We start from the raw sequence: 19,891 nt of genomic DNA on the forward strand, positions 1-19,891 counted from the left end.
ATCAATAAAATTAATAACTGTTTGAGATTGCATAATATTTAGCGTCAAGTAAAACAGTAAACTTTTATTAACTATGAATATGCATTCTAGATACAAAACGGTAAATAAGTACGCAATGTACTAAACATACATGCCTCTTACAAAATTCAGTACAATAACCCTATTTTTTATGCAACCAATTGATTACACACGTGAATAAAGAACTCTTCAAGTGTACTATTAACGTCTAACACAGTACTTTTAAATATTCATGCAAGCAAGTATTGAAAAAAATAATCTCTGAAGGAATTCTACAGTAAGCTTTAATAACAAGAACATTTTGGCTTGTTCAATTAATGTCTGTGTAAAGCGTAATTAAATATGAATATAAATAAGCATCAGCTTTTTAAATGCCCCTAAAATTGTTAGATCAATTATTATCAATCTTAGATCTGATAATAAAAGCCTACGTAAACTATGTGAAAATCCTTCTCATATATGTGTACTTGCTTTCAGCACAATTGTTGGGCGCAATTAATCTCAGTTAACATTTGTATGTACGTGCACACGCACACGCGCGCGCGCGCACACACGCACACACACACACGCACACACAAAAGCTGGCTCGTTCTCTTGTCTTACTTCATTATTGCACATTAAACAAATAACAAATTTGAACTTGTATACAATAGAACAACATGAAGATCGCATCTTATAAATTTGGTGTATTGTGTTCACTATCGATAACAAAAAATGTATATCATGTTTTTATATCGTATTATGCATATATATATATATATATATGTGTGTGTGTGTGTGTGTGTGTGTGTGTATTTTTATATATAATTTCTGGTCCATGCGTCTAACAATAAAAAAAGAAAAAAAAGTTAAACACTAGTATCAGTGTGACTCAGAAATAATATCAGAATCAATATCATCATACAAATAATGAATCATAAAGTCATGGAATCCATTAATTAATTATACAATTTTTTTTAGTTACAAGAACATCCTTCAAGTATTATGTTCCTATATGTCTCATAATAGAATTAAAATTTATAAATTGTTACAATTCATAGATTCTATAAATAATATCGGTAATTCACAATTTTGATAATTTTTACAATCTGTGTTGTATATTTATAATTATAAATTATATAACCATCACATACGCAAATATTTCAAGATTTTCCATTTAATCGCTACTAGTTTAATTATTTATATTTTCTCCACATAATAAAATATGATATTTTTTTACAATAAACATTATCCGTAATATTTTCACTTTATATTAGTCTTCTGTAGCAAAGTATGCCATTATACCTATATAGCAATGTTGCATTCGCTTTTTGCATTTACGCATTCCATCGTTTTAACCACCAGTACTCGCACTGCACTAGCGTAGTTTATTTTTCAAAGTTACTTTTTTCCTGAACCACCCTGAAAAATTACATTAGAGAATGAATAAAAAACATTGGCACGATTATGACAATATAATACAATAAAATATTCTTCCACTTGCACGTATAATAGAATAAATAAATATTATAGATAACAATTCATAACGAAATGTTTCATAGTAAAATTTGTAAGTGTTTTAAATTAAATCTTGTAAAATTTTAAAATCTAATAAAACAATCAGGAAGAACAATTTTAAATCTGTGAAAGATAACGCATAACAATGTTAATTATTAATAAGGAATATTAACATTACACAGAGTCTAATAAATATTTCTTATTAATAAAACAATGTTTTCTACATTGTCTTTCATTATTTTAAATCTAACGTACAAATTGAACAAAAATACATGCCTTCTCATTGTGCTACAATCAATTACATAAAAAGCACATACATCCAAAATCCATTATTTTAAGCTAAAGAGCAAATTACACAATAATAATAATGCATGATAGTATAAATAAGCGTAGACAAATAATAACAATTACCTTCTACGAAAAACTAAATACAAAAAAAATATATATACATATAATACTTACCCCAGAGCAATAACAATAAGTCTAATTATTTTGCATTAAAAAGCAGTTTACAAGCAACATAATACTCAAGCATACTTAATAATAATTAAAATGAATAATAAATAAGAGAGAAAGAGGCAAAAAAATTAATTAAAAAATTATTAAAATGTGTGTTAGCCTCTATATTATTTACATTAGTTAAATCTGACATTTTAAAACATTTTAATATATACATATTCAACATTATTATCATCATAGTAGCATTCCACAAATTCTTATCACTTTTTATTTATCAAGATATATGTTGCGATTAAGCGGCGAAAAATATTTCAATTAGTCAAAAACGACATCTAAAATATATATATAAAACACTACAAAAGTTAACATTTACTATAACCTTTGATATGCTATTATATAATTATATTATTACTTTAATCTTGCAAAAAAACCATAATGATGCATGAAAATAATTAAAAATGTTAAATATTGCTATAAAAAATAATTAATGATTTACAAAGTTAGAGTTTAATCTGTTTAAGAAACATCGTTTTTTTCGCAATGTACCCTTTACCCTAGTGTTTGTGCTGACAAAAATTTTCTCATGTATATATACTATATATAACTATACTATATATTTCGGATATTTATTTCGTACACATTCATCATTATATTTTTCTAAAATATATTTTTCTATATACTAATCAAAAGTTGCGAAAGCAAAGTATATTAAGTATTTACCTTATTGAATAGTTAATATGTACATTTTACATATACAATGAATTTAACAGCCAGTTTCGTAACTCACAATCGGCAAAAGTTAAAGATGGGAATAGAAATTATTTTTCTAGCCATGTTGTGCCAAAATAAAATGCAAAATATTCACAATACTAATAATAATATATTATCCGCGCGCGCGCGCGCGTGTATGTGTGTGTGTGTGTGCGTGCGCGCCTGTGTGTAGTCACAAAATAAGATATAAAGCCAACAATAGCTACTGTACGCGTTTTTGGAACATATCCATATTTAACGTATGTGAATATAATATAAAGTTTTACAAATGTATGATACAATTTAGTATTTGGTAATATGAAATATTGTGTGAATTGTAATTCGTAGTTACGAGAGTGTGTTGTGTGTGTGTGTGTGTGTGTGTGTAATATAATTTTATTTCATAAATAAAACAAATAAAAATATAAAAACTTAATTGTAAATAATTCTAATTGTAAGAGTAATAAAATTTTATTTTATATATCAAACACGATGTCTAATACTTCTTGCGCCAATATCAAACATTGAAAAAGGTTTGTTCTAAATATATTTTCAAATAATAAATGTGAAACAGTACAATTAATATGGCCTATATTTATTATGTGACATATTAAATAGTTTTATAACGTGTATTACATGTAGATTTCTTCCATAACGTACTTCTATGAAAAAAATTAAGTTATAAAGTTCAAGTTACAATTCTGAAAATGTCATTAGTATATAGTAATAAAATATAATATTTAAAACCTAACTGATGGTATTAATACACTAGTATGATTAATGATTAGTTTATTTTAAATTATCGTAAACGTCTATTGTTACATTTTATGAGATAAAGAAAAATAATATGCAAATACAAAAAATTGAAAATAGAGCATTTATAAATACGAATGTAAAAGTTTAATACCACAACAAAATGTGTGATGAGAAACTAATTATCGGTAAAATAAATTATATATGATAAGACTTGACACATGAATTACTAACGGTAATTCTACTATTAAAATTTTTCGAAAGGCTAGGAAGAAACATTTCAGTATCTCATCTTTAGATTTGCATACCTGCGAATCTGCGCCGTTTTGCCATGGTTTTCTTAGTAAACTGTCGAAACAATCAAAACAGTTAATTATAAAGCAAGCATTTGAACAAAAGCTATATTTTTTGTCTTATAAATTGTACAACACTAATAACCCCCCTGTGGTTGCTTTGAGGATCGATAATTACGTATGTCAAAACTTTATAAACAAACACTGGGACAAAGATGAGAGATATAAACAAAGATCAATCAATTTAGTTCAATATTCGAGAAAGATGATCTATAGCTAAAACTTAATCCTAACAACTTATTCAACTTACAAATTTAGTATTGTCACGTTACAATTAGAAATTATATTTCGCCGCTTAAAATGTTAATAATAAAATACTTCTGCGAAAGTGTGCAGAATTTGATAAATTTTAAACTGTTAACAAGTAAATCTCGGGGAATGTCAGACGTTTTTTTAAAATTTTATACAGTTGTTTTACATGCCATAGTACGAAGAAATCTGTCATTGTTTTTAGCTTAAATTATTTTTTCCATTTTTAACATTTTTTTAATTTACGTAAATAAACGATTTTTACACATATTTAAAGTATTATACTTTTTAAAAATAAATTTATCCGATTTTTAAACTTGGCACGTATATTACACATGTTTAATACTAAAATAATAGTTTAAAATTAAGAGAATGCTGGAGACATCTATTTTATCGATAAAAAGACAATTTTTGTAACGCAAAATTTATTAATTTCTTTTATAGATTTGAAAATTCTTTTTCAGAATTAACGCATAATTAAAGCATATACATTATCACTAATCTAAATTCTAGATTATAGACTTATTAAAAATATAAAAAAATTAATTCGCGTTTTTTTCGAGTGTGGTGTCTGGAGCTGTCACATTGTAACAATATTTGCTTGATATAAAAAGATCTCCTGCTCCACCTGCTTGTTTGGCTTTTAAATTTTTTAATTTAAACTATTATTTTGGTGTTATATATTATTATGTATAATAAGTTTAAAAAGCCGGATAGATTTATTTTTAAAAAGTATAATGCTTTAAACACGTTAAAACCATTTATTTGCGTAAAATAAAAAGATAAAAACAAAAATAAAAAATTTAATTTGAGTTAAAGACAATGACAGATTTCTTCATACTTTGACATGTAAAACAGTTGTGAGAAAAATTTGAAAAAATCAGTATTTGACGTTCCTCAAGGTTTATTTGTAAGTTTTAGATATAGAGGAAAAATGCTGCAAATGTATAATATGATATCAATACGTTTTGTAGTTTTTTATAAATTTTTGTTGTCATGTTTATAGTAATCCTCTAATTGACTAAAAAAATCTTATCCATTTTTAAGAACAACAAAAAATATTTTTGTATGAAGCTAAAAATTTAATTCTCATACACGTAGATAAGATATGCTAATGTAGCATTTGTATGTAGTATTAGTAATTTATTCACATAAATGTAAATTTCACAATAAGTATTGTCTAGCAAATGCGCGCGCGCTTTGTGTGTGTGTATGTGTGTGTGTGTGTGTGTGTGTAAAATTTAATTACAACACGTATTATTTTACGACAGGTTATCTATATGAAAAAGTTGATTTATACAAATGTAAAGTTACAAGATCAACTTTTATCTAATTTTATGATTAGTGTACTATATCACATGCCACTTAAATATACGCGTTTCACTTTTTTACGAAAATAATCACAGTAATAAAATAATATGTGAAGTATACAGAATCAATCTACTATAAAATACTGCTTCAAGATACAATCTACTAAAAATAATATTGCTTTAATAATAGCAAAGAAATCATAACAGAGGACTCAGTATTATCACAAAGAATATTTGTCGAAATGGAAAGATATTTGCAGTTCGCAAAAAGAATATTGGTAAACAAAAATATATATTTAAAAGAATTTCAAATGTATTATACAATATGTTTTAAATGTATATTCAGTTTATTTTTCCATTTAGTTTATTTTTTTGCACTTCTCTACCATGTATGTTCCTATTTCACTTAAATCGTATTAAAAGGTAAATATCCAAGTGTTATTTATTTAATAATAAATATAATAAAATGCCAAATATATACTTCACAATTAAAACAGATCTTTAATGTTAAAATTTATTAAAATTTATTGCAACAATAAACATACATATTTTATTTTCGAAAATATTAAACGCGTTTAACAGACGGAATGGATCAGTGAACGCTCAGTGATTCTAATATGATTCATTCTTGTCTTCAATTCTTTGCAGGATTTAGAATTGATAGAAACTAATCATAGTAAAGAATCTCTCTCTCACTGAGCGCTTACTGCTAAATGCGCCATGGTAAGACACATTCACATATATCATGAAAGAATCTTAAATATTCTTTGTAATATTGAGCCTTAACAAATGTGTCTCACATTTCATAATCAACTGAAGTGCACCTATTACAGTAATCGAGCCAGTAACACTTTTTTCGATCTCAGACTTATAAATTTACCTTCCTCTTTTTCTTGTGCTTTTTATGTTGCTGGCCAATCATTGGGTTCCAATTAGCCTGTGTGTTGTGTTCTGTCATATGACAAGATTTGGAGGAGTATTTTGTAGGGTGTGAATTGTTCTCAATTTCTTGTTCAGATTGACTAACCAAATTGATGGGTTTAGTAATAGAACAGTTTGTAAACTCTGTATTCTTGAACAGAGTATTTTCTAACGCAGCTATCAGAGCCTGAGACGCTAGAGGAGGCTGCATTCCAGACATATTATTATCTGATTGCTTAAAGAAATCAGTTATAAAAGCGGCAATTTATGAAATCATATTCGTCAATATTAATAAATATAATAGTAAAAATTGGTCAAAAAATTGCCGTTTCAATAAATTATATAATAATTTTGTAATCTTGAAATACAGTAATCAAATTGTTAGTACAAATACATGATTGTTTCAATAAATAAAAAAAATGTATTTATATATTGTAACAGAATAATATACTCCTCTCTAAATATATTTACAAAATATCAGCAAATTATTCATGTGTTGTGGCTAGATGGCTAATATGTAATGTGACAATTTCAGCTTGGAATATAATTTAACCTGATAATAAATACTTTGTTATTAAAATTTTACTTAATTTGAATATAACATCTATAGATAACACTTTTCAAACAATCTGCAACTGAGTATTTGATAGTATATATACTATGATTTTGTTGTACAACTATATTTCAAGATTTTCGACAATTATCGATAGTAATTTTTTATTACATTCAATAATTTTATATATGTACACACACACACACACACGCGCGCGCGCGCGCGCGTGTGTGTGTGTGTATATGATAATTCATGCATATGTATTCAATATTATACAAGGTGTCCCAAACCGTGTGGGTCAATGTTCGTAAAAAGGTAGGAGAAATCGAGATAAATATAAAAGTCCAATATTGTCTTGAGTTAGGTCCACAAATAATCGAGGTATTAATTTTTCAAATTATGCGAATGAGAGCGCGCCAAGGAAAGAGCTCGATCCGCTCGAGCCATAACACGGAAGAAAAAATTTATTATGAATGTATGATAAGCTTTCATTGATTTACTGTTCACAATTACGACAGAAATTAATTAGATTATTTAAAGATTCCATACATTAATATCTTGATTATTGGTGGACCTAACCCAAGACAATATTGGACTTTTATGTTCATCTCGATCCCTTCTACCTTTTTACGAGCGTTGACCCACATGTTTTGGGACACCCTGTACACACACACACACACGCGCGCGCACGCACGCGCGCGCGCACGCACGCACACGCACACATATATATGTATTAAACATGAAACATTATATATAATAATTATATACAATGTAATTTCAGTTTTTTAGAAACCTATTATTATTTAAATTTATTTTACCTATTGTGTTAAAACATAAGATATTAATTTTTTTACTGTAATATACAGATAATGTTATAAAAATTAATAACTCAATAAATTATAAAAATAATTTTTAAAATAAATTTAAGTTTCTGTATAATTGATATAAAATCCGAGATAAATTAAAAAATCAGTTTTTAATTCGTATTATATATTTTTTCTATAATCGTATCAAGAATTAAAATATAGCAATACATATATACATTAAAACATAATTTATAACATTTCTATAATGCCAAGAATTTTATCAATTTTGTAACATCTTTATGCGCAATTAATTATTCAATTAATACATATATAGAAAAATATAGTAAAACATAATCAAGCAATTATGTATTAGTAATTATTGGCAGAATTTTCATGATTAGTAAAGTATCATATCAATGTTTTGCATCATTAGACAATATCTAATGTTTTTATACAGAATTTTTTGTTATTATTAATATATAGCAAAAGCTATGTCATATTTCCAATAGACAAGGCACACCATATGAATAAGAGTTATAGAAACCCTTACTGATACATACTAACCTCGGATTGAAGAGAATCCGATGTAGGTGGACCATTTAACATAGACTGCTCCGAACTACTACAGCCGCCACAAATTTCATTCTAAAATTAGTAAAACAATATTTTTTAATATATTTCTCATTTGATTCTAAATATATACCATAATAAAAAAACAAAAAAATTACCTTAAGATGGGACACTTCCTGTTGAAGCTGTGTAACAAGATTTTTCTCATATACTAAACTCGCCTCACTAGTTTCAACAAGGGAACGCAATTTTGTAACTTCAGCATCCAACGTCGCTCTCTTATTGCATTCTACTTCTAATTCTTGCGATAATCGCGTTTTCTCCTAAAATAACAATAATAAAAAATCGAATAGCAATATTAAAAATTACTTCTGATTTTAACAGCATCAATATTCTTCACATATCAATAGAGAATCATTACATAATTAAGAGAAATGTAATATAACATTGAGACTACCTCTTGTAATTGTTCTAAAGTAACAAGCTCGTTGCCATCTAGATCTCCACAAGATGTTACTTTCTGTGCGGCTTTAAGCAATATTTCAGTACGATTCTGTTCTGTACGGTCTTCTAACTCTTTCACCTTTTGTTTAAACTAGAAAAAAATTGTAGAGTATGATAAAACATTTGTTCTTTTTCATTGCATTGCTACACTGGGGCAACAAATTAGAGCGAAACAAATATATGTCTCATTCTACTTTATTGCATAGTGTAGCAATGCAGCGAAAAAGAATAGGCCTAAAGAAGTACATCTCAGCTGGGAACTTTGCTTACAAAATAATTTTTTATGATATTTAAGATTTTTACCTCTTCACTTGAGATTAGTTTGGCATGCATATCATTAAGTTCTACTCTAAGATTTGCCACTTCATTCTCCTTTTGCCGAAGTTGCGATTGCCATCTTGTTTCCTCGGATTCTATATAACTTTGTAGTTTATTAAGCATACCTTCCTATAAAAAAATAAAGATTTAAATAAAAAAGTTTTATGTTCTTGTATATAGAACTGTATTGATAATCAAATTCAATGAAGTACTTACCGTATCATAAATAATTTGTTTGTAATGTGAAACCATGCCCTGCAGATTTTTATTCTGCCTCTCCAAATCTGAATTTGTTTGATCTGTATTTTTCTGTTTTAATTCGTTTAGACTAACGCATACTTTATCTTCAAAAGATTTGAGCCATTGTTCATATGTTTTTTCAGATACTTTAATCTCTGGAAATATCCTCTGTAGAAGCGCTTTAGTTAATTCTTCTTGTTCCCCTTTAACTTTTTCTGTTACCTCCTAATTAAATAAGAAAAAACAAAAAATATTATAAAATATTATTAGAAACTATTAGATTATTATACAACATTTATCTCATATCAATCAATAATAAAATATATTAAATATATTTAAATTCAATAATTGTAACTAATTTAAGAGAAATAACGATAAAATTAAATTAAAGTGTATTGCAATATATGCTATTAATTTATCCTTAAGTTTATTACTAAATGTCATTTAGCTAATAATAAATAAAGTAACGCATGACTCTATATGTAAAAGCAGTCTGTTAATTTTAAGTTCAATCTTTATCTCATGTGCTTCAATTTTATAAGAAAGCAATTGAAATAGTAAAGATTGTAAATGAAGAAATATGAGATGACATTGATAATCTGTTTCAGAAATCTATATTCATTTCAATAAAATGTTTAGCTAATAATAGAGAATTAGCAAAGAAATTTACCTTAACATTCTTCTCGTCGCTGGATTTGGCACGCAATTCAGCAGCAGAAAGAGCCTCCATCACTTTCCAGTTCTTTGTGCGTAGTTCCTGTGTACAGAAAAATTAAATGTAAAATAATAGTTTATTATCATAACTAATTATAATTTGTTCATATAGTATACAAAAATATATATATCAATTTGTATAAAAAATTTGTGTAAGTAATAATAAAGCTACTAATATTACATAGACAAATAATAATTTAATTCAAAAGTGTAGTGAATATTTATAGTTTATAAGATAAAACAAAACCAAAAATATTTTAGATATACAACAAAATATACAAAAAACTTACATTATTTTTAGATTTTTGAATCTCCAAAGCTTCTTCTAATTGCCTAATAAAACGTTGGTGTTTATCTGCATCACTTTGTAATATATGTAACTTTTCATTTATTTTATTAAACTCCTCTTCTTTGTGCGTTAATTCAGTTGTTAGTTTTTCTAGTCGAGTTTTTTCTTCTCTAGATGTTTAGAGAATAAATGTTTCACAAGAATTAATTATGAAAATAGTCACTAATGTGTATTGTTAAAAAACATTATGTTGAATTAAAAAATTTGCATAATTATATACGTATATGTACATACAGATTGGTACGTTGAGGTTCAGTAGTGGTGGTTAATACAACATCTGCACGTATTTTGTTTTCCTCGTGTTGTTGTTGAAGCTCTCTTTGTTTTTCTATAGCATTCGCAAGCTGCACATATATAATATTTTTTTAAATCTTTAATGTCTAAGTTTTACATTTATCTATATTTTTTGTATATTAATGTTGATAATTTTTCACAATATCATGCAATAGTTAAAAAATTCAAAGATTAAAAATGACTAAATACCTCAGTACGCAATCTATCATTTTCTTCTTGCAATTTCATAATTCGAAATTGCTCGTCTTCTGCCTTTTTCTCATTATTCTGTAATCTATTTAATTCGGTTTGCAAAGCTTTCAATTCACTTGTCACTTCATTGGATTCCCTAATCTGATTGTGTGCCATACCTAATTCCATCTGTGAATTCGCCAATTTTTCCTGTAGTCTGTGTATCTCGATTTGATACTTGTTCGCCTCGTTCTTCGCCTCTTTCAAACTACATTCTGTCCTTTCAAAATCAATCTTTATCATATCCAACTTCTTTTGTACAGAATTAATTTCGGATTCCATATGTGTGATCTGCATGTTGGATTGTTGTAGATCATTCTGTACGGCATAAAATTTGTCCTGTGATCTCTTTAGTTCCTCCTCTTTGTTACTCAATGCATTTTTCAAAGCAATAATTTCAGCCGCTTCCGATTTAGCTTCATTCATCGTAGCTGACAGCTCTGATTTTAATTTTATTAATTCCGTTTGAGCTTTGCTAAATTCTATCTTTAAAGTAGCCATTTCATTGGCTTCATTTTTTGTATGATTTAACTCGGCCTGCAGCGAATTTACTTGTTTCTGTAGTTCCTGTTCATGACGATGCGCGCTTTTCAGTCTATGATCCAAATCGGCATGAGTACGATGAGATTCCTAGAAATTATTAAGATTAAATATTGGTGGAAAGTTTATTTAAGAACAAGGGATCATAATTCTCACCTCAAGTTGCCTAGCAACATCTTGAAGTCGATCGTTCGCTTCCTTAAAGTGCTGTAATTGTCCTTCCGAATGCATCAATTGACCTTGCATTAGGCCTAATTGTTGACGTAACATTTCTATTTCCGCGGTGCTGCTCTCGCAGGTCGCTTGTAGTTCATTTTGCAGCTCCTGTATCTCCACGTGTTTCTGAGCCAATTGCGTTTTCAATGCATTCTCATTATCGCGCAACGAAGCAAATTGCACTTCCATTTGCTTTCGCTGCGCCATCAACTCCTGCTGCAAGTGGCCCTGAGTCTGTCCTTGATCTTCTTGTAATTTGTGAATAATAGCGGCATCTTCATTCACTTTGGTCTGCAATTGTTCAATCTGTCTAGCAAAACCTTGCTTTTCCGCAACATGACTTTCCAAAATGTGTTGCATTCGAGTATGCAATGTCTGAGTCTCTGTAGCTTTGGCGTTCAAGGATTCCTCCAATTGTCTAATATTCGCTACCAGTCTAGATTTTTCAGTATTAAATTCAGCTCGCAATTCCTTCAATTTGTTTTGAAAGGCCACACTCGCTTCATGTTCGTCGGCTAATGCTTTCTCTTTTTCCGCTAATTGTTTTTTCAACTTGATAACGGGGTCGGCACGACCTTCCGTCCATTCGGAATGCTCTAGCGGATTGTCCTGTTGTTTGTTTAAAAGTTGATTTGTGAGGACCTGTATTTCAGATCGACTAAGTTCAGCCTTCTGAATGCATAGCATCAATAATTCAACATTAACAGCATCTCCATCTGAAAAAATTCAGTTAAAAATATTGAGTATTTAAAAACTATCCAAATTCTTATGATAAATATTATAAGAATATTATATTTACATAATACATTTTGTGATAAACATCTTACATATATTATATATTGAAACTAATTAAAAGTTGCTTAAGTTATTAAATATCAATTAATATGAAAATGTGTACATTTTAAATAATTTTTTAATTTTTATGTTTACTTTAACTAAAATAATCTTTACAGATTACAATTATTTTTAAGAAAGACAATAAGAATTTAAAATTACAGCTCATATTGCAGGGCTATAGTACTAAGTGCAGCTCGTATTGCAGGGCTATGGTACTAAATGTCTCACAGACATTGACCTTTGTGTGTATGTGTGTATAGAAGAGGAAGTGATCCTACCTCACAACCACATTCTAAAGTACTTTAAAGGAATTTTGCTTCATTTTGCTTGGTCAAATACTTCACAAAACTCATATTTTATTAGACATTTAATTTAAATTATTAATATCATATTACAACGTATAAATTTCTTTTTAAAAAATCATGCTTTATTACGTGTGTATATATATATATATATATATATATATATATATTTCTTATCAATCAATTTTATCATATATAATAATTATAATCTTATCATACAACTATACTAAATTTTACTGTTAATTTATTTAAACATTAATACAATATATTTATAATAATGTTATTTATTATGTTAAAAAATGATAAACCACATTATATGTAAATATCGTTATAAAATCTCGTAGCAGAAGTTATGAAAATAAAAACTAATAGGTTATAGTACAGAGAGAAATATCGCATTTCCAATCAATTAAATTGCAGGCTATAGAATGTCATAATAGGTTAGAAATATATTGATTTGCTTTCTGTAAGAAACACATGGATTTGTATCATCTTCAAGCACATAGATTCATGCTTTGTCATTTATTGTTAAGCAGGATCATAAACTAGTAAATTATACCCTTTTATAACCTTACCAATCTGGGATAATATGTCATTCTTTCTTTTTGTCTTTTTAGGTTCCTTGTTTGGTAACTGTTGGACTACCTCCTTGACAATTTCTTTCACTTCTTTAATTGACATTTCTTTCTCCTTTATTTCCCTCATAGCTTCTTTGTTAATAGATGCATTGGTATAAGTATTAGTATCCTTCTCATCCTTATTTTCATCCCTCTTCTTTGCAGCATCTTTATTATTTTTCTTTAATTTAGTTGGAGTATCCTTCGGTGACTTGTTGACTTTCTCCACCATCTCAGTTTGGGCAATCTGCTGAAGATTCTCCTTCTGTTATATATGTGATAGAAATATATTGTGTATTATTATAATATTACATTAAAGTCAAGCAAAATAATTAATAAAAAATAGAATTTATAAAATATCAATATCTTCTCGTCAATTATAATTTATGACAATGTAAAAAGTTGCCATATATATCATTACTTAAAAAATTTAATCTATATTTTCACAACTGTTTCATAATGTTTCATAAATTAATATGACTCTTGTTAATCGAGAACGTTTGATGAATATTTAATAGCTATAAACATCCTTTCATGCACATGCATTTTCCCAAATAAAGAAAGAAAATTAAGCTATAAAAGAAACAAATGATGTAATGACATATAGTATTAATGTTTAAAATTTTTGAATTTTTATCAATTTTTTTAAAGAAAAGTTACTTTGCTTAATGTAATATTATACGTTTGTCTATTAAATAAAAAAATAAAGCAAAAAAAGTAAGATGTAGGAAATGTACAAATGATGTGAGATATTTTACAAATAGCAATCACTCACACTGTGACTCCTTACGAGTTCAAGGTCATCCTTTGGATGGGTAAGATCAAAATGATTAGCTTCTGCCAAGGGAGGTTGCAAGGGATTTAATTCAGTCACAATGACTGATGGCTCGTCTTTATTTACGAGGATTGGTTTTATCTTTTCACATTTTCCTTTCTTCTTATTGCCTTTGTTAGTCTCCTAAGAGTTTAATGCAAACATGTATGATCGTTCCCATGTTATTTGATAAAGGGAAGCAATGTCAAGAAATATTAAGCAGCATGCTTGAAAAAATTCATGTTACATTATATAATAATGGACATATTTTTAAAAATATATAACTTAATAAATTATACTGTATCACTATAGTATTATATGTCACATAACACAGTATAATTTAAATATTTCAAGATTTATTTTTATTAATATTTATTTTCTTTATATATTATTTCTTTATTTTTATTAATATCCTTAAGTGTATAAAAAATAATAAATTATTGTCAACAATTTATTATGTCACTTTTCACCTTATATTTAATTTGTCCTCTTGTGCACATAAACCTGGAATTTACAAGTTTATTATATTTCTGTTGATGTTTATTTGGTGTATTTTTTATAAAGATAAAAATAGCTTGTAAAATTATTATAAAATATATTTTTTAATATCTTGTGTGTCTTACATATGACTAAAATTTGTTAAAAATTTAGAAATATTTCTAATTTTCTTACACATTAGTAACATATTTTGTGCTTGGCTCTCATAATCTAGGTGATAAGGTAGTCAACTGAAGCAGTATCATTAAAATGCTGCTGCATATGTATGACAAAGTTATTTTTAGAAAATAATCTTGAACTTTCAGAGAGAGAACTTATCAATGGTATATGTATGCAAGAAATGATCAAGTAGCAACTTGGATTCAATCAAAATCATATTCTTAATTATAGGACATTAATTTAATATCTTTATCCATATATGTGCATTAATTCTTTCTTTGGAAAGAATGTGTCCTTATTTATAAAATCAATCATCTTTTGCTCACATATAAGATGTAACAATTTTACTTTTACCTAATCAAAAAAATTGAGTCTTTCTACAACTTACCAAGACATCATTCATATGTGTTACATAAAATTTTTGGAAAATAATTTCGATTCTTATTTAAAGTAATACTATAAAAGATAAAGTAGTAAAAAAATCTTACAAAACAAAAATTACCATAAATTGTGGTTAAAAAAAAATTAACAAATGAAAGCAGAGCATTCAGTAAACAACTTCAGTATGTAAAATGTTGGAATTGACATTAGCTCTACTAAATTACAATTTTCTGGAAAAAAAATAAAACAAAGTCAAAAACAAAATTTTAGGGATCTTCTTAAGGTTATTTTCTTACATTTTTTCTCATATAAAACATTATGAATGAGAAACAAAGTTTACTAACACATATCTTCGAAAATATATACCCAAGTAGGATTTATTTTTTGCTGTAAGTTATTTGCAATGTCCATTATTATATAATACAAAAACCCATAATTCACGAGCACTACAAATTATTAAAAAAAAAATACCTTTTATAATTAATGTATATGAATAATATAACACGAAAATTTGCCATAATTAATTTATCAACTGTACAGCTATTACATTATATATATTCTACTTTCTATTATACTCAGAAAAATTATTGTTATCAAATAAGTTTTAAGAATAATGTAAATGTTTAATTTTAATTATTTATTAAAAATAAATATAAATATTAATTATGACAAATCTCTACATGTCTCGTGAATTATACAGTAATAGGATAAAAACATGAAATTTACTGTGTCTATAAATCACTTCTGTACCAAGTAAATGTAATGATAAGCCATTTTATATGTTATATTATACAGGGTGTCCCAAAACATGTGGGTCAACGTTCGTAAAAAGATAGAAGGGATCGAGATTAACATGAAAGTCCAATATTGTCTTGGGTTAGGTCCACCAATAATCAAGATATTAACGTATGGAATCTGCAAACAATCTAATTTCTATCATAATTGTGAACAGTAAATTAATGAAAGCTTATCATACATTCACGATAATCTTTTTTTCCGTGTTAGGCTCGAGCGGATCGAGCTCTTCCTTCGGCGAACTTTCATTCGCATAATTTGAAAAATTAATACCTCGATTATTGGTGGACCTAACCTAAGACTTAACCCAAGACAATATTAGACTTTTATGTTTATTTCGATTCCTTCTATCTTTTTACGAGTGTTGACCCACATGTTTTGGGACACCCTGTATATCTAAATTATTATATTTCATGCATAAAAATGTTGAATGTTCACAAATCTAAAATACTTTGAGGACAGCTTATGTATAGCTCCCATTTATAAGCATTTATAAGCAGACAATCATAATTATGACATTTATGTAAAATTAATATGAAAAGCACGTAAATATTAATCGATTGAAGACCAGGGACTGTAATCGTGTTTCACTTCTCTTGTTTTACGTTAAAAAATTGACGATCGTTATTGCTTTCTTCTTTTGTTATATCATTTTACATTGTTAATATTTAAAGATTGACAATTGTGAGAGAAAGATCTTTGACAATTGTGAGAGAAAGATCTCGTTGGCAATATTAAGGTGATCACCATTTATTTTAGATCAACTTTTTTTCTAACTCTCAACAAATAAATAAAGACATACATGTTCAATAATTAAAACTATACTAGTATTCATATATTAAATCAAAGAAAGTGCAATTCTTATGGAATAACTGCAAGCTTTTTAATAACAAAAATAAAATAATAAATTGTAAATTTACCTGTACTGGAGGCTCGGAAGGCAATATTTGAGGAATTTCTTCAAATTGTACATGCTCCGGTCTTTCATCTTTATCTTCTTTATCATCTTTTTCTTCTTTTTTCTCTTTTACCTTCTTTCCTGCCTTATTCTTATGTTTTTTTTCTTTATTTTTATCCTTTTTATCTGTAAACAGAATAAAAAATCTATTAAAGCATATGACAATATATAAAGAACATTTTCCTTAACACTTAATACTTTGTTAACTTATATATCTCAATTTTACTTATATTTTATTTATATACATGTATTATGTATTTCCAATTTATATATTTTTATGTATATAAAATTATTTAAAATAATTATATATATATATATATATATATATATATATATTGTATTAGTAATAAGCAAAAATATCTTTATATTTAATTGTATTAAATCATAACACAAGTCAAAATAATTCATCAAAGTGAAAATTTAACTTTACAGACAAGATTGCACAAATTATATTACATACTTGACAACAAATCATCAGGAAACTTCCTCTGCTCTGCGATTGCTTCCTCATAAGATTTCTCTTTTATACCAAACATCGAAATGAAAGCGATGGCTGCAGCAGAGAGGACAACAATGCCAACATATACAAGTCCTGTTTGAAAGTCCATCTTTGATTATCTGTAAGAGAAAATTATTGTTCTACACACCACACACACACACACACACACACACACACACACACACACACACACACACACACACACACACACACACACACGTATGTATGTATGTATGTATGTATGTATGTATGTATGTATGTATGTATGTATGTATGTATGTATGTATGTATTATTCATAAGACATCAATATATCACATATTAGATAAAATTATAAATGTCAGTAATCAATTGTGACAGACCGTAAAAAAATTTTTCTCGCTTTCATATTTTCTTATCTGTATTACAACGAATCATATAGCTGTTTACCCTTTGAGAACCTGCCAATAGCTTTTCAAGATTTCATGTGAATCATTGAGAGATAAAAAACTCTTATCGTATTTATGCAATTAATCTATATTTATATTCACATTAAAAATTTTCGGCCGATCATAGTAAATAAGAAAAATAGAAATATAAGAATTTATCTGAAAATTTTGGAAGAAAATTCAGAAATAGCAGAATAACATTTCACGCTAAATTTTTTTAGCGAAAACTAAAGTTAATCGGATCGCGAGGATGCTGGATGGTTTGCCCTCTACACATTCCAGATAACGGTGGAACGTGTATACGTGTGCAGCCCGAGCAGACGGGAGGGCGACCGAGAGAGCGGGGTGAAATAAGGAGGAATCATGGTGAATGGCTGTGTGGAATATGCATCGAGGCTGCGATATCGCGACCGATTTGGAGGATGGGCGACAACATATGTATGTCTACGCCGTCTACGAGGCACGGGTCATGGACACGTCGCGGGGAACTGGCCAGTGAATGAGTGAATTTGGTTCGTCGGCACGTTAAAGTGTTACGATGCAACCGGCACGCCGTTATCACCGTGTCCACCGTGGCTCTCTCTCTCCCCCGGCGAGTTTCGCACGCGCGCCGACGCGACCACTTACCGAGAATGTTTATCCCCGTAGACTCTGTGAAGACGCGGTGCTGCGCCGAATGCGTGAAGGCTTAAGCAGGGAAAATCGTCGCGGATCGGCGTGCTCCTCACTGCGGACGGCACGATGACTGAGTGTCGCGTAGGCGAGGCGACCGGACTGATAAAAGGAGAGAGAAGGAGAGAAAGCGAGCACGACGGAGCAGAAATTACACGCACGCGGCTCGATTCCCCGAAGCACTATGGCGGTCGGACGTGGAGCGAGCTGTACTGTACTCTATACTAGCCACTACTGCCACTAGGTGCCCGCAAGCCACGCCTATCGGCCGCCGCTAGCTCCGATTGGCGCGCAGCCTCTGCCACGTATACGACACGCCGACGGCTGTTCAGTGCTCCTGGCTCCTGGCGTCCTGGCCTGGATGCTTCGCTTGCTCATAGTCGTCGCTCGTCTACGATGGACTGATACGACGATCTCTCCGATTATCCTCTCCTCGACGCAGGGATGACGATGACGCAACGATAAACCGGCGATTGAACAATCGACTATCTAAGGCCGGTATTCATAGTCGGGTCTTATATTTAAAGGGCCATCTACAATGGAGTGTTTTAGTCGTAACAACGCTAAATCTACGACCATGCTGTCAATAATATGAACAACGTAACAATAATATACAAGCCGGCTATCATAGAGAGGTGACTAAAAACTAACCCCGAACACCTAAACGCTCATCGTAAGCACCCACTGAATTGGCTCAATGTCTGTTGTAGGCCGTAATCAGTAAAACAGTACGTAATGAAAATATTGTCTACGACTACTGCTACGGCCTACAACTCTCCATTGTAGATGGCCCTTAAGATCATCTTAAGTACTGTCTTAAGATGCCATCAACCAATCACAGAGCCGTATTAGCATCTTAAGACATTGCTTGAGACGATCTTGAAATAAGATTTGACTATGAATACCGGCCTAAGTTATGTCCCATTTGCGTGCGATGCGCGTGTCCGTAAAGCTGGTCACACACACTTTCCGTAGAACGTAACAGTAAGATTTCGACATGTTGGATTGGGCGACCGTAACAGTAAGCGACTAAATCAAGTACGTGATTGGTCAAAACCTTACTGTTACGTTCTACGGAAAGTGTGTGTGACCCGCTTAAGTGCTCGCTTCAACGTTCGCATCATTTTTAAGCATCATTTGTCCTTGTTCAATATTTAATTGCAACAAGGATGAAATGATGCTGAATGACGCCGCGAATGCCAAAGAGGAGAGCATACCTTAGCTCGCAAGTGTGAAAGTGTGATGATATACCTTATTTTCACGTCGGTTTACAATTAATTCGATTAAT

General features: G+C 29.2%; 1 protein-coding gene across 13 annotated transcripts; it reads right to left on the reverse strand.

The window, feature by feature from the left end:
• Positions 1-49: 49 nt before the first annotated feature.
• On the reverse strand, positions 50-19,393 carry LOC105833263 (kinectin). Of its 13 annotated transcripts, XM_036283946.1 has the most exons (19): positions 19,255-19,393; positions 18,559-19,136; positions 17,467-17,624; positions 16,969-17,132; positions 14,177-14,359; positions 13,360-13,666; positions 11,586-12,361; positions 10,848-11,519; positions 10,599-10,708; positions 10,306-10,474; positions 9,972-10,058; positions 9,278-9,526; positions 9,047-9,190; positions 8,697-8,834; positions 8,398-8,562; positions 8,234-8,314; positions 6,270-6,545; positions 3,786-3,825; positions 1,376-1,419 (listed from the first exon to the last, which is right to left on the reverse strand). In XM_036283946.1, the coding sequence occupies exons 3-19, from the start codon at positions 17,612-17,614 to the stop codon at positions 1,376-1,378; spliced, it is 3,753 nt and encodes a 1,250-aa protein (XP_036139839.1). In that variant the 5' UTR covers positions 17,615-17,624; positions 18,559-19,136; positions 19,255-19,393. The 13 variants fall into 13 exon arrangements, with proteins under 13 accessions (XP_036139842.1, XP_036139841.1, XP_036139843.1 ...); XM_036283949.1 differs by having other exon boundaries at positions 50-1,419; positions 13,360-13,648; positions 18,559-19,391; XM_036283948.1 differs by having other exon boundaries at positions 50-1,419; positions 13,360-13,651; positions 18,559-19,391.
• Between the last annotated feature and the right edge of the window lie 498 nt (positions 19,394-19,891).

Source organism: Monomorium pharaonis, chromosome 3 (assembly GCF_013373865.1).
Source record: "Monomorium pharaonis isolate MP-MQ-018 chromosome 3, ASM1337386v2, whole genome shotgun sequence".
NCBI lineage: Eukaryota > Metazoa > Arthropoda > Insecta > Hymenoptera > Formicidae > Monomorium > Monomorium pharaonis.

Bases quoted from the DNA above. Each gene is read 5' to 3' on its own strand.
- LOC105833263 (XM_036283947.1), bottom strand. From the start codon at position 17,614: ATGGACTTTCAAACAGGACTTGTATATGTTGGCATTGTTGTCCTCTCT. The intron at 17,133-17,466 runs GTATGTAATATA...TTCTGTTTACAG, and splicing joins TCCTGATGATTTGTTGTCAA to ATAAAAAGGATAAAAATAAA. The intron at 1,420-3,785 runs GTATGCAAATCT...GTAATTTTTCAG, and splicing joins AAAACGGCGCAGATTCGCAG to GGTGGTTCAGGAAAAAAGTA.